We start from the raw sequence: 24,205 nt of genomic DNA, 5'->3' as shown, positions 1-24,205 counted from the left end.
AAGAAAGCGACATAATACTTGAAAGGTCGAATTTTAGTATGCAATAGTGAATACGTTAAACTATTCTCAAGAGAAAATGTGTAATTTTGTTATTACAATTATAAAGAAGGAAGTATATATGCATAACATACTTGAAAAGCCCAGCTGTTCACAGATTGATAATTCGCCCTTAGTTTAACTTCATTCGGTCCTTGAGGTACGCAGATTGCGTAAACTTGTTCCTTGGGTATCACGTGGCCGGTGTTGAGCACGTGTGCAAATGACGTTCCCAATTCGCTTTGGAACGACGCAGTCGGACTCAGGGTACCGGACGCGAGGATTATAGAGCGCGCTTGTCGAGCAAGCGGTGCAAATGTCACACCCGGATTCATGCACAGTAGTTTCAAGGTTCGTGCACGCTGTGTACACACTTTCGATGACAACCATGTATTCTCGGTAGCCTGCGATTTTGGGAAGAAATCAGAAATTCTGTGATTTCCTTTTAAATACAATCTTTTTTAGGGGAACAGAGATTTTAAATCCTATTAAATCAATTGGATCTGAAATATTTTAAAATAAGAGAATATAAAGAATTTGTAGATCTTAAAAAAGTAAATTTATCATCTTTTTATTCAACATTCGAAAAAATAACTTTCGAATGATTCCTAAATCCTAAATATAATATCATTGGCGGTTGCACAATTTCTTAAAATAATCGTCTTAGAGAATTCTTCTGTTTCAAATTATTTTTTTCACTCATAACTTGGAAAAATAATTTATATGCGCCTTGTAACTTTATTTCATTTTCTTCAATTAGACGCAATTGTAAAAAACGGATTTTCAATTTTACACTTACGTATTTGAAATCCTTTACTGTGGTTTCTGTTACACAGGCCCTAAAGTCGTTCATGTATTCGCTAGAAGTGATCATCCGTATAGTGAACATTAGTTGTTCAATTAATTTCTTAGTAGTGGGTGAAATGACCGGCTGTAACACTTTCTGGAATGTTCTCCTCTCCTCTTTCGCTCTATTCGAATCTGCAATTGCTGCGTTGCACGCACCCAGGAACATGGTATACATGGCTTCGTTTAAACCGTTCATGTTAAATAATTCCAACAGCTCTGCACCGGTCCAGTACGGACTTGAAAGATTGTCGCTGTTATAGCCCTGTTAACAGAATTTACTATATCGCAATTTTAGAGGAAGATCTTTAGAAAATATTTAACTGTTCGAAACAATAGTTTTACAAATTGAGTTAACATGAATGTGGTAAAAGAATTAATAGATTAGATTTCTCTAGTATTAAATAGTTTGAAATTAGATTAACTAAAAATGAACTAAATACTAAATAATTGTGGCATTTTAATTAGATTGATTAGATACCATAATAAAATACATAACAAGGTATAATATCTTCAATTGAAAACTGGATTGAAGTGCTATAGATATACCATACGTATTTTGATATTATAATCAAGCGATCGTGTAATTTTATTGTATAAATAATTTCTTGAGTAATTAACAAAAGGCTTACGACTTTATCGACGACCGTGATCTTCAGAAAATCCACCAGCTTGAGGGAATACGTTTGAAGAGTTCCATAAATCTCGGAATCTGCAGCTCTTTGTTTCATAAGAGATTCACATTCACTCGCAACGGCTGTAAGATGATCCTCGCGAAAACTAACGCTTGCAACTTCTCTGCAGATGTCTTCTATATTATGAGCTTCGTCCAGGATAATCACATGGCCGGTCACATCGAGTTGCATCTGAATCAATTATAAGATATTCTATGAAACTTCAGTAGAATATTTTCTACGTATTATTTTAATAAATAGACTCACACTTTCACGAATATCGGGATCGACGATGTAGTTATAAGGGCAGAAAATAATGTCCGCGTGTTCCGCTAAACTTCTGGCGGCAAAATATGGACACAGTCCTTCGTTTTTTCCGATGGCTACCAAGTCTTCGATGTCCCATATATCGTCCAAACCTCGACTTTTCACCCCGCGAAACGTTGCAATGGTCTTTTTGTTAGATTCGTTGTAAAACGGACAGCCTTTGTGCTACAAGAATTTTTTGCATTTTTAACTACATTGGAAAATTCGCCTTCGAAGTAGGGGACAAAATGTAGAAGTTCGTCTGGAGGACATTTTTACGCAAAGCAATTGTTTGGAAAGATTATCGAAGAAATTTTGGAAACTTTGGAATTTAGGAAGTTGGAATTTTTCCACGAAGATTTTCTTTTCTTGAAACATTGGAACATTTCTTCGAAAATTAGAACTTGAGATTTGTTCACGAGGATTCTTTTTACAAAATTAGAATAGAGTCAAAGCGTTGGAGGCAGTTTCGAAAAATTCTACGGACAATCAGAAAGTCGATTAGTTCTTGGGATCTGAGTGAAAACAAACATTTTGAGTGTCCAACAGGTCGTTGCAGAGCTCAGTTTTATTTTTCGTGGTCTCTTGGATGCAAGTGTGCTCTCTACTGCTCAAAATAGTCATTCTAAGAAAAAGAGGAAAAAGAAAGAGCAATTAAATTAGAAATTTCCTTCCAATGTAAGCTACTGAAAAACTTCTTACTTTTTGTGTTTGTACGAAGTTTTCCTTAATTCCCTTACAACCTGTTCGATTTGCTTGTGCGTTCGCGTACCGTAGAATATTTTTGATATCTTTATCTTCTTTCTAAAACGATAATATACATTTATACGAACAAAAACGAATTGAACAATTTGGTTACGAGGTTGGAGTAATTCTCACGATTTTTCATACGAGTCCTCGAAATCTTCCTCCTCGTCATAGTCTTCGCAATAGTCCGTACATTTCGTACTCGAGCTTTCAGGAAGGTCTTCTCCATTGTTTTCGTGCGACGTCGTTGATTTGCAGTCCCCTGAAACAAATTCCGCTTGATAAAAATATTTAAATCTGTCCTTTACCGTCGTTGAGTTCAAGAAATTATACTTGAGATTCTTTTACGAGAGAAAAGGTATGTCAATAATTCTTTTCTTCGATAAGTATCTTCCTTCTGCAACCACCCTTTTTACAATTTATCCGCTATCAACCGAAGAACTCGTGTTATTAACTCAAAACCTTCCAGCTCTTTCTTCCACCTCTTGCGCCCAAAAATACGATAATACAAAAAAATACAAATTATATATAAATTTTCTTTCTATTTCTAGAAGCTTTGTTTCATTTCGTTTATTAAAGAATTTACTGATTCCTTACTAAAACTACTATAAAAAATTTAAAAAGAATCTGTCAGATCTATATCCTCCTTAATCTAATGTTCTTCCAATCCCTGCGTCTTCTTATACACTTTGAATTTGTTTATTTATATACGATAAAAATACAAAGATAAGCAAAGATGCGAAGTATAATAAAATACAATAAAACACTGTATAACAACAAATATCATTCCATTGGAAAAGCTTGCGAATTTGAAATTTATATGCGCTACATCTCAATCTTCTTCAACCCTTTCTCTCATATCTTTCCTTATATGTTAAAATTTTTGTGGAAAGAAATTCTACGCAAAGATTATTAAAGAAATTACGAATTTTTCCCTGAAGATTTCTCGAAAACTTGGAATATTTCTTCCCGATCGTTCATAGTAATATATTCCAAGATCCTGTGCACAATAAAAAAAGCCGAATGCGAAATAAGCAAAAATCCGCCGATTCGTTCGTGCATCGTAAAAAGTAGAAAGAGCAACTGCAATAAAAAATATCACATTCTCAAGAAATTTCCTAATCTCGTACAATAAAAAGTAGCTCTCAAATCTATATCCGTTATATCTCAGCCCTTTTCAACCCCTTCCCTTATACATTCCAAGTCCCGCGCCATTTATACACAATGAGGAAGCCGAATAAGAAATAAGCAAAAATCCGCCGATTCATTTTCAGATCACAAAGAACAAAAAAAAAAAAGAAAAAGAAACGGAGAGTAGAAAGAAGAAGAAGAAGAAGAAAAAAAGAAAATAAAAACGAGGCCAAGGGGCGAAACGTCGGAAAAGGGACAGGAATCTTTCATCGAATTCGCATGATCCCCGGGCGCATCCTCGATGCGAGCGATTTCTAAGGGGCGCGCTCGACTAACTGAAAAGGATTACGCTTATTTAGGAAGTTCCTCGCCGTTGAAAAGGATCTCTTCTTCGCAATACAGACAGGGAGAGAGAAAGAGAGAGAGAAAGAGAGAGAGAGAGATCATCTCTCCTCTCGTTTTCGCTCGTTCTGTTCTATTAATGCCTGTGAAAACGAGACGAGGAGACGAGCGAGAGGAATGTCAAAACAGCGGGATCGGTGGCAGGTGAAAGGGCAGGGAATCCATTGAGCGGGATCAATAGGGGTGGTTTAATCCACCCTCTCGCTGGATGTCGACAAAAGGGGCCAAGCTACTCGAAGGAAACGCACAGATGGGGCCGAAGAAGATGGAGAAGGGGCGGTTTTAATCCTTTCGCGTGCCTCGGTTTGCTTCGAGTCAGAAAAATAGAAATGATGGTGAAATGACAGTGAAAAGCCAATGAAATGGATGTTTATTCGTAAGCGGATTTCGACGAACGCGTACGAAGATCACTGGCAGAGGTCCTTCACGGGGTATTCGAAGATTTTCGAGAGGTAAATCTATTTCTCGATGCAGATGGGGTAGTTTGATGAATGATATTTGACATGATGTTTGACGAGCAGGAATGCGAGGTGAAGCCATTTCGTGATTGAGGACGCGGTACTGTGATGGATGATATTTGACGTTGATAAGATTCGAGCAGCAGGTGGATGAACTTCTACCGATGTAGATGTTATTTTTGTGTTCGTTTACATCGTCTTTATACAGGCACGTTTTGTAATATCGATGAGATTTTATTTTTATATCGATATTTTGTGTGCATAATATATTTTAGATTGTCTTTAGACTGTATTTTAAGATTGTATTTGTGGATGGTTGAACCAATATCGATAGGATAAGAAGATCCCGTTTTGGAGGTGGTATTATTATGAATATTAATCGACATTATTTTAATGATTCTTCGTGAGTTTCTACATAGACGTATTGTAACATTGTGTGATAAGATTATTTATTAATTTAGGACGATCATAAAGTATCTGATTTTATTTTATCGCTTCTCACGAAAATTCTTCTTGGAAATTTAAAATGACAAATATTTAGAATGAAATATAAAAAGTGTGTCGTTTCCACATTAAATACATAAAAGTTAAAAAATACACATTTTAATTACGAAACTATCATCTTCTAACGAATTCCACGTCGAGCCATTTCCTCGAAGCGATGTCTCCATCAATATTCGATATTCAATATCCGTATATGAAGGAGAAAATCTTAAGTTTCAACGTGATATACAGAACGACCTATGAAGACGAAAATATTTGTTGAACAAAAAGGAGATTTAAAAAATTAATACAATAAAATCAAATTATAATACGTACACCGTAGTGTAAATAATTAATAATTCATATACGTATGTTATAACACCTATTTTTATAATCCTTTAAAATACAATTCCATTTTCATAAATGATTCACTCCAAACGCAGAGAAATGAAAAGTTAAATACCAATATGAATAAGTAATCCCACTTTAGAGAACCACCTACGTACAAATACAAATATTTATTTCATAGAAAAAAAATCTACAGGACAAACACAAAATTCCAATTATTCCCATAGTAAAGTAATCTATAAAACAAATTTGTCAATAATTTTCTCGAACTTTATTCAAACGTTAGTACATTTATAACTAACATCCTATAGCTATGAACAAATAGCTAACAATAAGAACAAGAAAAGGATATTCAAAATCTATTTCTTTAAGCGGAAATTTGCATGTTCATGGCTTCGGCATAAACGGGACGATACCATGTACAGTGTAAATAATTAATAATTTCTCAGTTTATGCCTCCGTAAGCAATTCCAGCCGATATCGACTATCCTATCGAAAATTCCGGCTTAACGAACAACCATTTTCGAACGAATTCGAGGTGGAAGCGTGTCCTCGACGTCTCCATCGATCCCTTTTGGCTGGCACGAACGCAACAACCCGCAAGTGTCCGGACGTCGAGGGCGTAATTCGATGGCGACGTTAAAGGGGGCGTCTCTCAGGGGTGCGATAACTTTCGGCGTCGACTGTATCGCTGGATGATACCCCTCGGGGTTTTCTCCCCTCGGGTGTTGGGGTGTGTTTCGTTGCCAGGCAACGACACCCTCAAAGTCCCCGCTCTGATTGGCCCCGTCCCGCTTCTTCCTGTCTTAGCCTCTCTCTTCTCACCCCCTTCGACAATCAGCCAGCCGCGACCGTGCCTCCTATCGACGATCAAAACCACCCTTCCCCTCTTCGTCCCTCGTTTCGCCCATCGAGCTGTTCCTCAGCGACGAAAATGAAAAGTCGAACACCTTTTCTGCGCTCGATTGAACCGAATTCGATTTATTTGATATCAACCTCCACGATTTTGCTAATACGCGATTAACCCTCCATTCACGAGTCACCTCTTTATTTTTCTGTAGAAAATCGTCGAAGCGATTTACATCTCGTATAGATTTATTATCGAGAGAACTTTAATGGAATAGAAAAATTAAAATGAATAGAAAAAAGCAACAAAGGAAATATTTTTGTTCGTTAACTTACGACTTACAAACAGTGTGACCTGCTAAAATTAATAGAATAGAACGCGATTTCGAATCTCTCGACTTCTGTGATTTCTTCGATCGTTTCGGGTGCAGTGGATCGAATTTAATTTATTCGATGTATCTACTTGTACGAGTTTCGAATATGATATGGATATTTGATTAATTTTCTTCACTTGTGATTTCTTTGATCATCGCTTTCGACGAGTAAACTATAACGCGGTTGGATTTTATAAAATTTTTCATTAAGATTTTGTATCTCTTTTCCTTTTGGTTTGATACAAATGTACAGTTTCGATATAAATTATCAGTCATGTTCGAAGCATCGATTTCGTGCAGGATTCCGTGTTGAGGGAGAATAATCTCAACTTGCCCCAAGGACCTACTTTAAGAACCTTCTCGTCGAGATGTTCCATTTTTCGTTTGTTTTAAAGTATCATCACAAAGTTTCTGTTACATTCTCTGTAAAGTAGAACGCGAACGTTAACCTACTCCAACAAACGATCCATAGATCCACAAATAGCAATAGTTTCACGACACTATCTTATCAAACGATGTATGCAAAATGCATGCAAATTAGTTTACAAAAAACGTCAGAATTGTATCTATAAAAATATGAATTTTTCTCAAACATTTGCAGTTATAAAACAAGTTTATAAAATAAAATAAAAGTAGATCACAAAAGTAACAGAAAGCATTCGACTTCTGATTAGGCACAGCATAAGTATTAATACTTATGGGTGGCAGTATGATTGCTAGAATCGTAAATTTTTAAGTGAGATAAATAAATTTAACAATTACACTTTACTACCTTGTACTATTAAATTATTTTAACTAAATAAATTTAGCTGCTTACGTGTAGCCAGTGTAGCCGCTAAAAGTTTACATTTTCGGTATAAATAAAAAATACTGATCGCTAAAAGCTCCAATAAATTATTCTAACGAGATAGATTGAACTACAGTTGATGCAACTCATTGCGTAAATGAATTGAAACAATTTTGCTGATGGTGAACGAAATTACAATATGAGATAATAAAAACTGTGCGGTATTCGAATATCAAAGTTACTCGCTGTACTTAATTATACGATGTACAAATTCAAATTGGAATTAACCTCGTCGAAAAGCGATACGCGAGAAAAGTGTTGCATTCGAAGATCATCAGTTTGGCGCGCGAAAATGTCAACGAGACCGCTCGAATCCGGCAATTAATTTGATTCTCGGTCCACACGAGTTAATTCGTATCACCGTGGCGATATTTTGAAATTTATTATACGGCGCGTAAACCGAGCTTCCTCCGGCAAGCAATTATACCAATTAACCATCGGCTCTCATTTCCATTCGTCGATTCGTTAAAGTATCGCGCTACTCTTTCATTCGATCCATCCCCTCTCCTTCCCTGAATTAAAATTATCAAACAAAACATTGACCATAAAAACGGTATGACTGTGTTAAAAATGAAAATCGAACGCAGAAATATGCGCTCGTATTTTCCATTGATCGAGGAGGATTTAATTGATATTTAATCGCGGAGAACGACCTTTGTTTGGAACGAAATCGAGGTCAAGATGCGTTCGATGATATCGCGCGTTATTGAGAGACCCCCAAATGAATCGTCCACTGTGCCGCTTCTTATCTTTGCGAATAATTCTGGCCGAGAAGGAAGAAGCAGAAAAAATGGAAAAGAAGAAAATCCAAGAGGAACAATACGGTGTCGTGTCCCGTTGCGTATTTCATTCCCATTCATCGTGGCCAGTATGAATGAACTCGTTTCACGTCGATCACTCGCTCCGTATCTCGCGCATACTCGTTCACGTATATCGCGAATAAATAAACAGTTGATTCCGCGAGCATAAAGCGGTCGATTCTTCGATTCTAGCCTGTGGATCGTTCGTACGATTTGCTGCGGAGGATAATTAATATCTGTTATCGTAAGCATAATCGCTACTTGGAGAGAATATTGGAATATACAGGGTGTGGTCGAATAACATGCACAAATGGGTACGAGATGATTCTTCATGGAAAAATAAGAACGAAATATGGAATAAAATTTGTTCATTTAAGGTTTAGTTTTCGACAAAGTCGAGCTTGAAAATTTATCAAGTATACTTGAACATGAACGTGTGTGTAGAGTGATGAAAAGAATGATACGCGAGGAATATACGCGAATACTTCTACGTCAATTTTTCTCTCATTTAAAGAAACGAAAAATATGTTCTAATTTCGTAACATTTCGAAAAGATGTCGAACGTACAATTGAAACGAGAACACGCATGCCAATGACATGTTCTTCCATTTTGTTCGAACAAGAGATAATTTTTAAAATATCATAGGTCAAGGAACGTAGCGGGGTAAAGCAACAATGGGTAAATAACCATTTTTTAAAATTCGTGCGAAACTAGTGTGCTCCTGAGTTACTAGCAAACTCCCTTCGAAACTATCTCTCTTGAAAAAGATCTGAATTTTTACTTCTTAGAAACGAAACGTTTTCTTAAACGTTATCCATCAAAATATCCGTATTTTTTCCTATTTTTGTCTCAATTATCGCAGGACGTCGTCGATTAATCGACACAGAAAGGGATAAATATCAACATATTTTTGTGCAAAACGAAAGAAAAGCGAGGAATACGAGGGGATAAATTAAAATATAATTGGCATCGTAATATCGTAAACGAATTTATCGAAAGTTGGAGCAGCCTCACCCTGGCCTTCCTTTTGTCCGAAGTTGTCCAGAGAATTAGAGATTATTAGCAGGGGGATTTCGGTCTCTATCGATATGGCTTTTGTCTCGGCTCGCCATAAAGTTTCGCGAGGCACCGCAATCCAACCAATTAGCAACGATTTGCTAAATCAAGCCGCAGCCACGAATTAATTGGTCCTCGACTTTCTTCCACTACCCCAACCCCCTGCCATTCCGCCCTTTCTCGTTTTCTTCCTCGTCTGTCGTCGACAACAAATACTCTAAGTCCTCTTCGATGAGAGAAACCACCGCTCCTCTCCAAGGTTCACCTCGTATTTTTCTTGCTCGTTTTTCCCCGCCTGGCTGGAATATCGCGTTAAGAACACCGGAAGAAGCCGCGATCCGGGATCCCAATTATCGGTTCTGTCGAGGCGATCTCTTCTTTTTTAAGCAAGAATCCTTTTTATTCTTTCCTTCGGGACCGAATAGGGGAGACAGTGTTTCATCGATATTTTAGAGTAGGATAGAACTACAAAAAAAAGAACACTCAAAAATAGATATTTTGAGATCGAGATACTTGGTAGATGATGTCTGACTTACTATTTGATCGAAATAGATTGTTGCTCAGAATTATAGCATTCATTTATTCTCTATCTATAGTGCAGTTAATTAAGTATTGTACGACTCTTCCCTACATGTATTCTTTATAATATGAGACGTATGTGGATCAGTGAATTGGATTCTTTTTTAGAAACGAAGTTAACACAGTCACGAACTAGGATAACGAATTGTTTCTTATGTTCGATTTTTCGAAACGCAATACCTGGAAACGATTCTTTCCTTCTCCTTTCTTTGTTCTTGTCGGCAGGCGATAAACGAAAAAGAGAAAAAAAAAAAAAAAAAAGAAAGAGGAATCGATCGTGGCCATTGTACCGCTAGGGATGGATTAGAAATTCTGCGATGCCGTGGCCGTTGACAAAGGAATTACGGGAATTTAAACGATTCGCCGTAGTTTACGGGTGCATCGTGTCCATATGTCGCGCACATCGGCACCGGCATTGTGTCGCCGGATCGTTTCGCAATTCGCTCGCGCAGCGGGTGCATCGCGAAAACGCGGCAATTTCAATGCGAACGTTTCTGCGATGCTGCGCCCGAATGGGGTCGACGCCAGCTCGTTGATTAATTCGCGAAAAAAAAAAAAAAAAAAAAAAAAAAAAAAGAAAGAGGAATCGATCGTGGCCATTGTACCGCTAGGGATGGATTAGAAATTCTGCGATGCCGTGGCCGTTGACAAAGGAATTACGGGAATTTAAACGATTCGCCGTAGTTTACGGGTGCATCGTGTCCATATGTCGCGCACATCGGCACCGGCATTGTGTCGCCGGATCGTTTCGCAATTCGCTCGCGCAGCGGGTGCATCGCGAAAACGCGGCAATTTCAATGCGAACGTTTCTGCGATGCTGCGCCCGAATGGGGTCGACGCCAGCTCGTTGATTAATTCGCGAGATTTTTCTCTTTTTTCTTTCTTCTTTCGCTTAATTATTCGCCTGTGATTCGAATGCAGTTAGAACAAATTAGAATTCCGAATGAATGCAAGTATATAGAATCAATCTTCAACGTTGTGCGACGCTTTGAATTTATTATATGTATTTTACATACGTAATTTTATTTAAGTTTTTATTTGTTATATACTACTAAATATTATAATAATTAATAGAGATTGATATTTTCATTGATATCTATTCTTACTGCCTGTCCATTTATTTTTCTACCTAACTATATATGAAGAGCAAGAGAAAAAACGACGAATGTCGACTTTTCGTCATTTTCACAGTTTTATAACTGTGACACATTTCGTTTATGAGAATTGCAAAACTATCAAATTATAACGATTATGATGCTTCAAAATTTCTGCATAAGACAGCATTAAAGATTTGGTGTAAGTACTGGTTAAAAACAGGAAATGTTCACTCTGTACTCGAACAAAACACGGATAAAAATATTTTATAAATCATATTAGAGTTCGTTTTATCAATCATTCCTTTCTTATGACGACTAATCGTAAGTATGTAAACTTCATTTTATGAACAGTGCAGTCGAATTCACTGAATCTTATTCCTCTTCTGATGGACTACAATATTCAAAATTAATTTTCCAAATAAAACCATTTTGTGACATTTCCTGTTATTCTCCTTTTCCTTCATCAATACGTATCTAAATGGAAAATAATTTCGAAACTATTCCTAGATTATCAATACGGAATAAAAGAACGTTTTCTTTCAGATCCTCTTATTATCCCTCGTTCTCTTCTGTTCATATAGAATTTTACTAAACTACTCTATCTTTTATTTTTTCTTTCGTAAATTTTCCCTTTGTTTCTTGAAAACAATTATAGTACGATATAGATAGATGGAGAACCTTAAAACAACCCCTGAATTATCAATAGCGAATGAAACAATAGCCTTTTTCAGTTTATCTATTGATTCTGTGTGGCCATTTCAAAAGCTGTTCATAATTCAGTAATGAATAATCTATCTACAGTGTGCCGTAGAATTATTCGCACAGTCGAGAATGAAACAGAAATTTATGAAACAATAAAACAACGGAAAGGACTTCTTAATATTTGCTATTTAAAATTTAAAAATTGTAGTTTGAAAAATTAAAGCTGACAACAATAGCAACGATACTAAAAAACAGCTACTCTAAGTTATAACGCAAAAAGGATATCCTACGTTTCAATTAATATTTCATAATGAAAAGTATTATTTTCAATTCCGCTATTTGAGAATCTCGATCATATTATGTCTAAATAAAAAGATGTCAAAAGAGCCAATTTTATTAAATTTTCACCTGTTGACGTACCAAAATTAATTCATGGTGCAGAAGACTAAATTGTAAGGAAATGAATGAAATGGAACATCAATTGTCTGTCTTTCCACGTAAAGCCAGAAAGAATTAAAATTGCAGCAATGGAAGCTACGCGAATGGTGGTTGAATATACGCCATTTCTTTGGCGGAATAAAAGCAACGTGGAATCATTACATTCCTGGGCAAATAGGGGCGACGTGATCGCAATCCTCGGCAATAGTTCACGGCGTAGAAAAGACCGAGCGAGTGGAGGCGGCCAAACAAAGGGGGTTGCTGGCGATCGAGGCCTCTTCGTTCCGTGAAGAAAACAGGCAAAGAGTCGACGAGAATGCGGCATCCGGGATAGCATCCCCCGTGTCGTACAGAAACGTTATTAGCACGAGCCTCTGCTTCTACAACCACCCAGTGACCTCATCCCTGTGTGCGTTGCCTTTGCTAGGATGAAGAGAACGCGGAAGAGGAAAAATTGAGAAAAAGAGAGTGCATTACGTTGTAACGTATGAGATGCACGTTTGAACGTTCCAGATTCTTAATCTGCATTGCGTCGAGAAACGCGTACGTTTGTAAGCGTACGGTTATCGATAAGAGTTTATGAGAAATTTAAATAAAAAATCGTTCAGCTAAAACTTCTCACTGAGAAACCAGTCGATGTGAGAAGCTGCGATGAGAAGTGGACGAATCGGTTATGAGAAATTCAAAGGAGTATGCCAAGAATCCGAATCTAGTTTGTAGAATTATTTATGAAACACGTGGGACAAATATAGCGGAAAATTCAACAATGCAAATACCACAAGACGATCGATGAGATGAAAATGATACGGATGAGACAAAATCGTAGCTATATTAGGAGGTTTCCTTTATATACTTTGAGATTCTAAAGGAAATTGTAATTTCAAAGGTTGTAACACGATTTTTGCTTGTTAGCTAAGTTGCTAACGATTTTTTAATAACATCTAGTATTTACGAAAGGAACAAAAGTATCTTTCGAAAATTAACGGCCTTAAAAAAATTAACTTTACTTAAGATACTTTATTAAATTCTAGTAATCAATGAAAATGAATAGTAAAAAAGTAAAAATCTTTGTATGTTGCGATCTAATAAGATTTAAGAAGAATATCAAAACTATTTTGATAAAATAACGAGAAAATAAGAAACGAAGAAAAGATGAGAAAAGAGCCGAAGTTTCTAATCGAGAATGCTTAAGGGCAAAGCAAATACGCAGGGGAGAAAAATGCCTGCCTTAGTCGGATCGAGATACGGTTACTGGCGGAAAGTGAAGAAATAGGTCGAGCAAATACATAAATAAAAGGAAAAGTAGCGAGAGGAGCGTTGGGATTAAAGTGGGATGGGATCGGGGAGGCAAAGAAATACTTTCAGCGTTGGAAATACTTTTCTCCCAGCTATATTACTTTTTCTCGAACCAAGAAAACATTAGCTCCGAGTGAAAATGAGACACAGAGAACCTGGCAACCACGTCGATATTACGTTGAACGGAAAGAAAAAGGGATGAAAAACCGGTCGGAAAGAAAAACGCAGAAAAACCATCAGATGGAAGAACAGAAAACTAAAACTCAGAAAATGGACAAGTTTGAAGGAATAAGATGGACGGGAGGAGAATTGGAAGAATCGTGAATGATTTGTCGGTACATATGTCGATTACTGTCGTTAGCTCTGCTTGGAGGAAGGGAAAAATCGGGAAATGACGGAAGACCATCCAATTCTAAGAAAACCATTAGAAAGAACAAAATGGAAAGTTGGAAATGGTGCAAGAATTCGAATGACCGAAAAGCGGCCAAGTAGTAAGAAAATCACTAGAAAGAAGAAGAAAATTAAAACTCGGGAAATAGATGAAGATAGAAAAAACGAGTAACCAGAGATGAGGTGTATGACGCAGGAATTCTACGTCAACTAATACCACTAACGCTAATGCTGTCCCTACTCGAAGAAAGAAAAACTTTGAAAACTATAAAGAGCCTTGCGATACTATAAAACTCATTAGAAAGCAGAACAAAATGAAAGCTCATAAAATAGACGAGATCGAAGAGAGTTTCAACGTGGAACAGTGTACGGCGCAAGAATTCGAAGAATCGCGGATGATCTACCACTATACTACAGCAAACTTGTAGCACTAATACTACCCCTTGGAGAAAACGAAAAATCGTAGTGGAGGAAATGGTTCGAGGAGGAAGCAAAGAGACAGCGAGAAACGAAGAGGGAAGTGTGTACCGAGGGACAGGAACCGGTGTTTGGTCGACGGGGGTTGGGCGAGGAGGGTTCGGTCGCCATGGCGACAAGCAACCCCCGGGACCCACGGAGCTCGTCGCCGGGGTTGGTCGAAAAGGGTGGCCCAGGGCGTCTGTCGGGCAGGTTAGGCCGGGCGTATAGCCCGAATGTCACTCGACACAAGGGGGACACAAGGATGTCCTGGACGCGAGCGAGACGGAACGTTCGTTCGTGGGCTGTGTGAGCGAGCAAGAGGTTAGGGTGCGAAAGGTAGACGGGAAATGGGGGGATCGAGCTCGGTACAGAGAGAGACTCTGAGCGGAGGAGAGGGTGCAGGCAGGCCAAGATGGCCGACGACGCGACACCCACCATGTCAATAACACCCTTCTTCGACGCAAAACCGAGCCAACCTCCCTCGTTTCGCCCCGAGAGTCACCCTCAGCCCACCCAACGTCGCCCACCCACGCCACTCTCTCACCCATCCCTGCTTTCTAGCAGCTGCTTTTCCTTCCACGACCTTTCGTCAGCCAGCCAGCCAGCCAGCCAGGCCTCGCCTGTTCCTGGACTATATTCACCGAGGACGACGATGATGCGCTCTCTCGCCGCGATTTTCCCCGGCTTCTTGCCTCCGCTCGCGGTAATTAACGCGACGGATCCCCTGCCACCAGAAAGGGAAACGACTACGAAGGGTGGCAAGAGGGAGAGAAAGAGAAAGGGAAGAAGAGGGAGAGAGAGAGAGAGAGAGAGAGAGACTATGAGAGAAGGGAATTCACCGACACACGGAGGGAAAGCAGCACTCGCAGAGGCCATTGCTAGCGAGGGCGTAATTCCGTTAAGTGTCTTCGTAAACTTCGTTAGCTGCATTTCCCGACATTACTCACCCCAGCGCGCGTTTCTACGCACCCTGCGCGCTCGCAGCTCGCCCCTGATACGTGTACCGAGCATGTTCGATGTATCTCGGGCTACGAGTACGACCAGTGAAAGTGCGAATAGTTTTTCTTTTTTTCTTCCTTTTTTTTCTGTTTCTACCGAGTGTTCCTACTCTGAGAATTTAGAGAATTTAGTAGAGACGAACGTAATGTCGAAAACTTTTCTGATGAAACGTACGAGCTTCTCGGAGACCATGCTGATCAGCTACAGAGATTAAAATGCAAGCGTTTTCTAAAATTTAACTTGGAATTTGCGGTTATTTGTGTCACGTCTTTGTGATAAATAAATGTGTAGAGGAATATCCTCTGTTTTTTGAACAGTAACCACACGCGTAGGTACGTGGCTCGTAAATAGGGGACTTTATAGAAAGTGGAGTCGGTCAGTTTGGCTTTTGAGAAGCCTGTATTTTAATTTAATAGCGAACGATGACGAGATGGAAGAAATATTTGGAGATATTTTATGAAATAGTCGCAAGAGGGGATTTATCTTTATTGGAGAAATCAATTACTAATATTCGGATCGTGTAGTTAATGCGCGATTGTTCTTGACAACTTCGGCGCTAGCAGGCATTAAACGGTATCAAACGAACGCATTGACAATCTGTTTGTGCTTGCTAAGCCCCCTTAGGACATTCGATTTGCAATTCGTGTCATAATTAACGATCATCATTATCATTCGTAGTCATTGAAATGAAACTACAATCGGATTCGCAACATTAATATGCTTTACATATTATCGACGGAATTAATAACCGCGTATGGTATTCATTACATCTCTGCCGGGCCGTGCATCAACATCACTTAACATTCTAATTTAACAATAAAATCATTCGACCTCGTGTCCCACGTTTCCGTACAATTTTCAATGACGATCGTACTTGCATTTGTTACCGTTCGATGTGAATCTACCGTATCTAAACAATTTTGATTACGAGCACGCGTTACTTTATCCATTAAAATTGCTGTATACATTAAATAGTTAAATATAATTAATCATAAATATTCCACGAATCATATGGTTTGGACTGCAAAGTTACTTCTATCAGAAAATCAAGGACACACTTCGATAATCAAATGCTCCAGGATTAACCGATTAATATTGGTTCGCGTTATTAATACGTAATTGAAAAAAAAGTAATTCTTCCTCCCACATGCCAGAAACATTTAGAATCGTTGAAAAATTTCTGAACTTCTTTAATCTAACGTTTTCCGTATTTTTCTTTAATTCCTCCACTTTAGTCGAAAAAGAACAACAAAACGGCAGGAACGAAACTTCATTTGAGAATTATTCGAGAGTGTGGAAACTATTTTCACTGCGTGTCGTCCAATTCAGCTTCAAGAACTGAACGAAACAAGTTCCTGTTTCCTTTCGAGATAATCAATGCGGGTCGAGCTTTCGCTTTTCAAAAACCGGCCACGCGTTGTACCGACGCAGGAAAAGCAGATGTTGCAAAATCGGTTAGGTCTATTAAATATAATAACCGACAGGGGTTTTCATGGTTGAACGAGCTGGAATATGTTACGTAATATTCTTCGTTCTTTTGCTGTCGGCCCTGCACAATGGAAGCAAGAGGCTGGAAGCTATGGACGATGCCTTGCATCCGCTTCGAAAGAACCTTTTTCCATCGCGAACTGTTACCATATTTTCGACTAGGTTAACCATGATTAACTTACGTGAAATATCCTCCTGGAATTGCTTTTCCAGTTTCTGGTTCTGCATTTCGGCTGGAACAGAGAAAGTATCGAGCATATTAGAAATTTGAGCTATATTTACACGTATCGTGACATACTGTTTGAAATCAGTTATGCAATTAGCTAGACAATATCGTAATTTCATAGGAAGGGAGTGTTAAATTGTCCATTGTCACCCCTTCGGCTCAGAATGGCTTTGAGATTATACTGTCGCTTATAAAAAGTAACTTAATTTAATTTAGGCACGCGTTTTTCAAAGAGATCGCAACAACTAAGTGGTTAACAATAACCGGACATAATCTAATAATATTCTCATAATAAATGCGTAAAGCTATCTTTTAATTTGGCAATCAAAAAGAAATCATAAAAATTTATTTCGACTGATTAACGCGTAAATCGACGTAAAATTACAAATATAAAGACATATATGTAAAGATTATAAAAATTACATATTTTTCTGTGGCACATCGAGATCCGCAAAATTTGTTTGAAGTTGTTTCACCGACGTGCAACAATGTTCCAGCCTTATACAAGCTTAAATATAAGAAAGTTAGAATACCACAGCGCAATAACCACTATTTCGCTGTACCTAAAAGGGAAGTCCTTAAACGTTAACGTTAACGTTTCAGTTACTTCAAGAACCCACGTCGCCAAGTGCTCGTACGTAGCTGTATCACGAGTCAAAGAGTGCCAACATGCCCGAAAGAGATCGCAGCCGCAGATTAGCGTCGTTTCGGAGGTGATCCCATTCGAAACGCTTAGCACGCGTTTTCCGGTAGCACCCAGTGGCACGCATCGGCTATAAAGCTAGACTCGATCTAGGGAGCGAGAGCTGGCAAAGGGTGGCAAAATGGAACGAGACGACGAATACTAGTTTACCGTAGAGCATAAGAAAAAAAGAAAAAGAGAGACGAAGAAGAAGAAGAAGACAGAGATCAAAGGAGAAGGGAATTGAACTGAGTAGTAGGAGGCAAAAGAAAATATCCCAGGGCAGGCACACACACGGCAACCCTCTCAAAAGATCTCCGCTAATGGGCATTATATTTTTCGTTAGGAGAGCCGACGGGATTATGGGCCTGTCAGAGGCCTAATAACTGGTCCCTCGGTGGGCCACCTCGCATCTGATACGGGAAACGGGGCCCTTCTCTTTATACAATGTGCGCATTAAAAACACTAATCGCAATGCGCACGAGCACGATCGCGTATTGTACTAGCGCATGGGATCATCAAAGGCCGCCGACCAAAGGCCGGGGGAAAAGCTTTTGCACAGTGGCCTCTCTTCACCTCTCTTTCTCTCTCGCTCCTCTTTTTACCGGCCGACCTCGTGAGACTTCTTCCAGGCCCAGCGAAGAGTTTCGTTTCTATCGCCGCCCACTCTTTCGCCTTTTGTGACCCCCCGTTTGCCTCGCGGGATTGATTTAATTTCTTGTTCCGCGAGAACTCGGTAACTTCGACAGAAACCGTGGTACGATACATTTTTTCTTCGTTTTCGTATTTCTAATACGACTTTCGCGTCATGATCCTTTTCCATAATAGAGAAATAACTCGCGGCTCTTCGTAAAAATAAATTTTTTTAACGAAGAGAACAGAACACATTCGGAATAGATCTCTCGGAAGAGAACTTCTTAGCTCTATGTAATTTTAATATGGAGCGTCCTATGATCTTTTCCTGAATCACGACCTTCTTCTATAATGGGGAAATAGCTAACGTTTAATCTCTTCGTAAAAGAACAATTTTGCAAGAAGGTATATCATTTGTTCTATAAAAAATATTCTTGATAAGGTAAAGAGACACGTTACAAAATAGAAATTGCAGAACAGAGTTTTTCATTTTCATTTCTCTTCAATATAATGTTTTCTGAGTCACGATTTTTTCTCTATAATAACCGAATAACTTTAACTCCTTTGTGAATGAAAATTCTCTTAATACGATAAAGAAAATACATAAGAGAGATGTCTCAGAATATAATTCCAAGTTGGTTTTTAATTAGTGCTAAAAACCTTCACCATTAGAAAGATCACGACGACCCTCGAATAGAAAACACTTTGCGGCTCAATATACCATTGAGAACATAAGTTCCATGAAAAAAGAAAAAAAGAAAAGGAAAAAAGACGAGTTATTGAGCGAATGTAAACTGACTTAGAAACGATGGGCACGATTAGGAAGGGTGCTAGATCGAGTGGTTGACATACCTTGCTTTCACGTGCTTCCTTTTGTGCTAGACTCGTGTTTCGAGTACTATAGATTGATCTTTGTTTTGTTGTTTTCTGGTGCAGGGGATATAGATGTAGGTTTTTTTGTTGATCGTAGAGGCAGGATTGAGTGAAAGGGTTGTTTCGGGGATTGACAGGGTGGAATGACTGTGGGAGATTATCGATGAACCGTTTCGCTGATTTCGAACGATGAATATGAGAATTAAGCAGGGATGAGGCACTTTACAGAGGGTAGTTCGAAATTTGAAATAAAAAAGGATAACCAGGATTTTTTCACTGTAATGTTCTAATAAAATAGATTTGAAAGTGACGAAACGTAAATTGTAAAATGATTTTAATTAGTTAATCTGAATCGAGGCTCTCGGTCAATCCGATCAACTTAGCTTTCTTTTAATTTCTCAATTTCATTACGTAAGTACACGATTAACGTTCAATTCTTAGAAAGAAGCAAATTATTTGCTTTACTACCAGAAGAAGACACAAATAATAGGAAATCCCAAAGCAAATTTAAAAAGATAATGTTTGCAACATCATCCTCTTTTTTCTTCTTTTCAATTTATGGAGTTGATCAATGTGAATTCTGAACTGCTTAATTATTGGTAATGTTTTATTAACCAACGAGCTGGCGCGCCGCGGTAATTTCTGGTGAATTTGTAATCGGAGTCGAGTGTTAATCAGTTTTGACAATTTCGTTGGAATTAATTACGTGCACGCGATTTCAAAACTGCATCCGATATTCAGCTCGCATTGGAATACGTGATCCCGATAAACGCCAATTTAATGCAAAAAACAAACACCTTAACGAGATTTATCAACATCGATTTCGCGCGGGAATATTCATAATTTCATTACCAAAATTTTCCACGAGGGAAACTTTTCTCACATTTCACTTTACTTTCTCGTTTCTCATGCATTGTGCTCCTTCTTTATATAATTATGTAAGAAATTTGTTTCGCCCTACGAAGAGCGTAATATATATTTCGTATATTTTTGTATATATTAATAATTAACTCTCTAACGAACCCTAAAGAATTCTCCTTTCATCTAACATTCATCTAAATTTCCCTACAAAGAAATATTAGTTCCAACTAATCCTCCAATCAACTCCAAAAAGTTTTCTCCGTCACTCACCATTCCCATTACAAATAAATCGCTATAACTAACCCTATAAGCAATTCTAAAAATTCCCTTTGTCACTTATCTTCGCCTAAATCCCACTAGAGTTAAATACTAAATGTGGTTACTCCTCTAAACTATTCTATTAAAAGATGTCCTGAAATTCCGCACATCCTACTAGAATCACAACTCCAGCCACGATAAACGATTCAACAAATTTCCCGCAGTCACCTATCATTACCTAAATCCCTAAATCACCGCTGCAATTAAAATGCTAACCCCCAAACTAACCCCTAAAGCTACCCAAATCATTCTTTCTGTTCGCCTGTCTTCGCCTAAATCACGCTAGAACTATATACCTATACCATCTACAACTACAACTACCCCTCTAGTCGACCTCTTACCTTACTAAATGTTCACGTTCATCTGAATCTCACTGAAATGAAATATTAACGAAAACGCAGAAAATGAAAACTGGATCATCGAGATCGGCCATTTTCCGTGATCGAACCGGCCCCTCGGCGTGCCGACAATTTCCTCCATCGTTTCGTGAAGGGGTTGCGGGTCTCCTGGAAGAAGGGGGGTTAGCGGTGGTGACGCGCTGACGGCGGAGGGTCGCTGGTACGGAATTTGAAGCCTGCGGGGACGGCCAGCGAGATATCCGAGGATATTATCCCTCGGGAAGCCGTGTAATGAAACCGTTCCGGCGCCCCCGTGCTATTATCCCTCCTGGCAATATAAGCCGGACAAGGATATAGGTGGCTGATACGTGGCGCATCAGCTGCACCCCGCCACGCCTTTCCCCCTTTTATATCTTCGCCAGCCGCAGCCCTCACCAATACACCACCCAGCTCGCCTTTCGCAGATAAGCGGAGGCGCAAGATAGGCATGCCGCGTCAGCGGAATAACGCGACGTCATCGTCATTCGAGGGTTCGCGTAATTGCCTGACCGTTCCAAGAACCTAGCAGCAGCAGTCGCCATCTCGCGCAACCCTTTCGCCAAGGGTGGCAACGACGAGGCAAAACACCTCAACGGAGGAAGAGGATAGTGGTACTACGACAGGAGCAGACGAGAAATTCTTTGGAGATTTTTATCGGTTCTTCTCTTAGGCGCTGGACTCCGTTGGTCTTTTCTTCTTTCAGGGTTTGAGAGGAAAGTCGATTTAGTAGATTTTTTAGTAGGAAACGAAGCTAGCTCGATAATTATTGTACGAAAATAATTAAATATTATAATGGACGGATTCGTAAAAGTCGTCTCGTCCAACTCAAGGGATAGTGTTTCGCAAGTGACGATTTAGATTTACGTTAGGATACGTAGTTAATGATCTCCGACGTGTAAAATATAGAAATTAACACAACAAAATTAAATATAATCTAGAAATTCATAACTTGGCATCAAATTTGTCGCGCAAAATACAGAAATACAGAACAAACTTAACTAACCATCATCGGGAAGTATCGGTAAATTTAGTGAAAAATGCAACCTAATGTTAGGAGAAAAAGCAAGATTGATATGTTCATTTCTGATTAAATTCTTTTATATATTTCATGAAACACGTAAATTACATCGGGGCGTTGCATCCGAAACGCAAACGATAACAAGATTGACCGCGTGGTAGGGGATTATCTCTCGTTTTTCCGCTTTTCCACCCTCGTTTATTTCGTCGACGAACGAGCGGAATAAGGGCGCAGGCTAGCAATTACACCATTTTTTGTCTCCCTTGACCTTCGCGGAAATTAAGCCGCTGCGGCAAAAAATAATTCGCCGGCGAGTAAACATTTCCGCCAGGCCGATTTTTACCTCGGCGTCCCCGTGTTTATTCTGTTTACGGTAATTAAATGTTCGCTTCCGGACCAAGCATTTCGTCGAAACGAAACGGAACCGTGTCGTGGCGCGATGAGTCGAATTAAAGAACCAGCGAAAACGTCGAATCATCCCCTTACTGTCTCTGCCGTAGTAAAAGAACGCGTATCTAACATTGTTTTCGGAATCTCAAAAGACATTTTCACGCTATTATAACCGTGCAGTGTAACTAATCTGATTATGACGTCTAACGAACGCAATGGAAAGAAATGGAATGTGAACAGAAATTTATTTCATCCTGTAAACGTTATAGCTAGACTGCAGAGTTTTATGCATTAACGAGAAATTTAAAATTGCAGAAATGTACAAAATGCACGTGATAAAAAATATTCAAAGCGAAATACTCGCTACAATAATTTAATGGGCGAACAAGTCTTCATGTAGGTCACATTCCGTCAGTTATGTTGATAAAAATATGGAATTGTACAAAAATCCGCAGTCTAATCACGATCTACCATAAATCATCTTCTCTAAAAAAAGTCTGTACGATGTACTCCAAGTGGAAATCCTACGAAAAACCATCTTCTTGAACAAAAATCTATGAAAAACTTTGCTCTCCCTGTACAACTTTCTTCGACGAATGAATCGACGTCTTTTAAAACCGATCACGAAGATATCGATTACCAAGTGTCGTAAGAAAATTCAAAGCAAAGAGTAAAGTTTAAGATTGCGTGAGTAAGAGAGTGTGGTGGTAACGAAAGCAAGAGAAAGAAAGGAAGCAAGAAGAAGGAGGAAGAGGAGGAGGAGGAGGAGGAGGAGAAGAAAAACCAAGAGAAAGAAGAGAAGAAACGAGAGAGGGCAGAGAGAACGATATATTCCGCTCTCGGCACGTGCACGCGGTTAAAAAGGTTCGCCGCAAGAGAGAAGTTTCGACGTGCCGCGCGCTGGTTTATAAAAGCGGAACCGGCTGTCGTGATACGGATCTGACCAATCATAAAAGCCGCATAATGGCCACTTATTCATCCATGCCGGGCCGTGGAACGAACAAAGGCGGAAATTAGTCAGCTTCGGTATGCTTATTAATTGACTGACATTTCCGTCATATTATTGTACAATGAATCGAAAGCGGACGGTAGAGCCCTCGAAACCCCCGCGGCCAAGTTCTACCCCCCTTGACAAACCCCCTCCATGCCGCCCGTCCCTCCATCCACCATACACCATAGTCGTCATCGTCGTCGTTACTTGGGGGTTGCACATCGGGTTTCATAGAAGATTTGGAACGTAATGCCCGCGTCTCTCGTCGCCATCGATGCCTTCGTCGTCGATTGGGACGTTTGTGTTAATTGTACGTGGCACTCTTTCATTTAAATTTCATTCGAATATTTTTATAGAGGGTAACAAAAACGTACACTGAACGGTTATTCCAGTGAAAGACCCATTTTCGGGATGGTTTTGGTGATCTTTTTTACAAAGAAACTATAATACTCTTTGCAGTCAAGCTTTCAGGCTATATTTATACATATTTTAATAACATTTGTCGTTTCTTTCGTCGAGAAAGAATCGAAATTGATGACGTTACATGTCTTACGCAAGTGACAAAAAAAAGTTTGTCTCGCGATATCCGCGACTTCGTTCGTTCTACTTATTTATGGTGAAAACCTCAAAGAGATTGTTAATTAAGATGACTTTAGCTAGGGCAGGTATTAAAATTAAAAAAAAGTAGATGATTAAAAAATAATTAAAAAATTGGCCATACTATAAAATTTAAGGCTTGTCATGCTTTCCACGTGTGGTCTTCATATTGGCAATTATTTCTATTATAGCTATTAATTGCATCGTAGAATTAAAAATCTATTAATTTACAATCTGTTTATGAAAAATCATAGTATGGAGATTCCAATGAGATACAAGAAGACACAAATATCTCCGTGATTTATAATTTTACAAGTTGATAAATATACAACAACGAATGAAAAATCTATTAGTTTATAGATTATTTTCCTTCCTGGCGACCCGATACAAGATTAATTAAAAAAAAAAAAAAAAAAACGAGAAAAAACAAAAAAAC

The 24,205-nt window shown here is 38.8% G+C and overlaps 1 protein-coding gene across 6 annotated transcripts in view; it reads right to left on the bottom strand.

Annotated features, from left to right (window-relative positions):
* LOC100740616 (Fanconi anemia group J protein homolog) overlaps window positions 1–24,205 on the bottom strand; it is a 172,938-nt gene that overhangs the window by 1,219 nt on the left and 147,514 nt on the right. For all 6 annotated transcript variants that reach the window (XM_033319782.1, XM_033319784.1, XM_033319783.1 and 3 more), the window contains 8 exons: window positions 16,986–17,036; window positions 2,742–2,871; window positions 2,565–2,666; window positions 2,394–2,487; window positions 1,824–2,048; window positions 1,515–1,748; window positions 836–1,147; window positions 132–440 (listed from right to left, as the gene is read on the bottom strand). In XM_033319782.1, the coding sequence (XP_033175673.1) occupies window positions 132–440; window positions 836–1,147; window positions 1,515–1,748; window positions 1,824–2,048; window positions 2,394–2,487; window positions 2,565–2,666; window positions 2,742–2,871; window positions 16,986–17,036 (1,457 nt within the window). The remainder of the gene's footprint in view (window positions 1–131; window positions 441–835; window positions 1,148–1,514; window positions 1,749–1,823; window positions 2,049–2,393; window positions 2,488–2,564; window positions 2,667–2,741; window positions 2,872–16,985; window positions 17,037–24,205) is intronic.

The sequence above is a fragment of the Bombus impatiens genome, unplaced genomic scaffold, assembly GCF_000188095.3.
Source record: "Bombus impatiens unplaced genomic scaffold, BIMP_2.2 scf_0217, whole genome shotgun sequence".
Classification (NCBI taxonomy): domain Eukaryota; kingdom Metazoa; phylum Arthropoda; class Insecta; order Hymenoptera; family Apidae; genus Bombus; species Bombus impatiens.
Note: the sequence above shows the minus strand (reverse complement) of the source record. Positions and strands in the feature narration are given on the sequence as shown.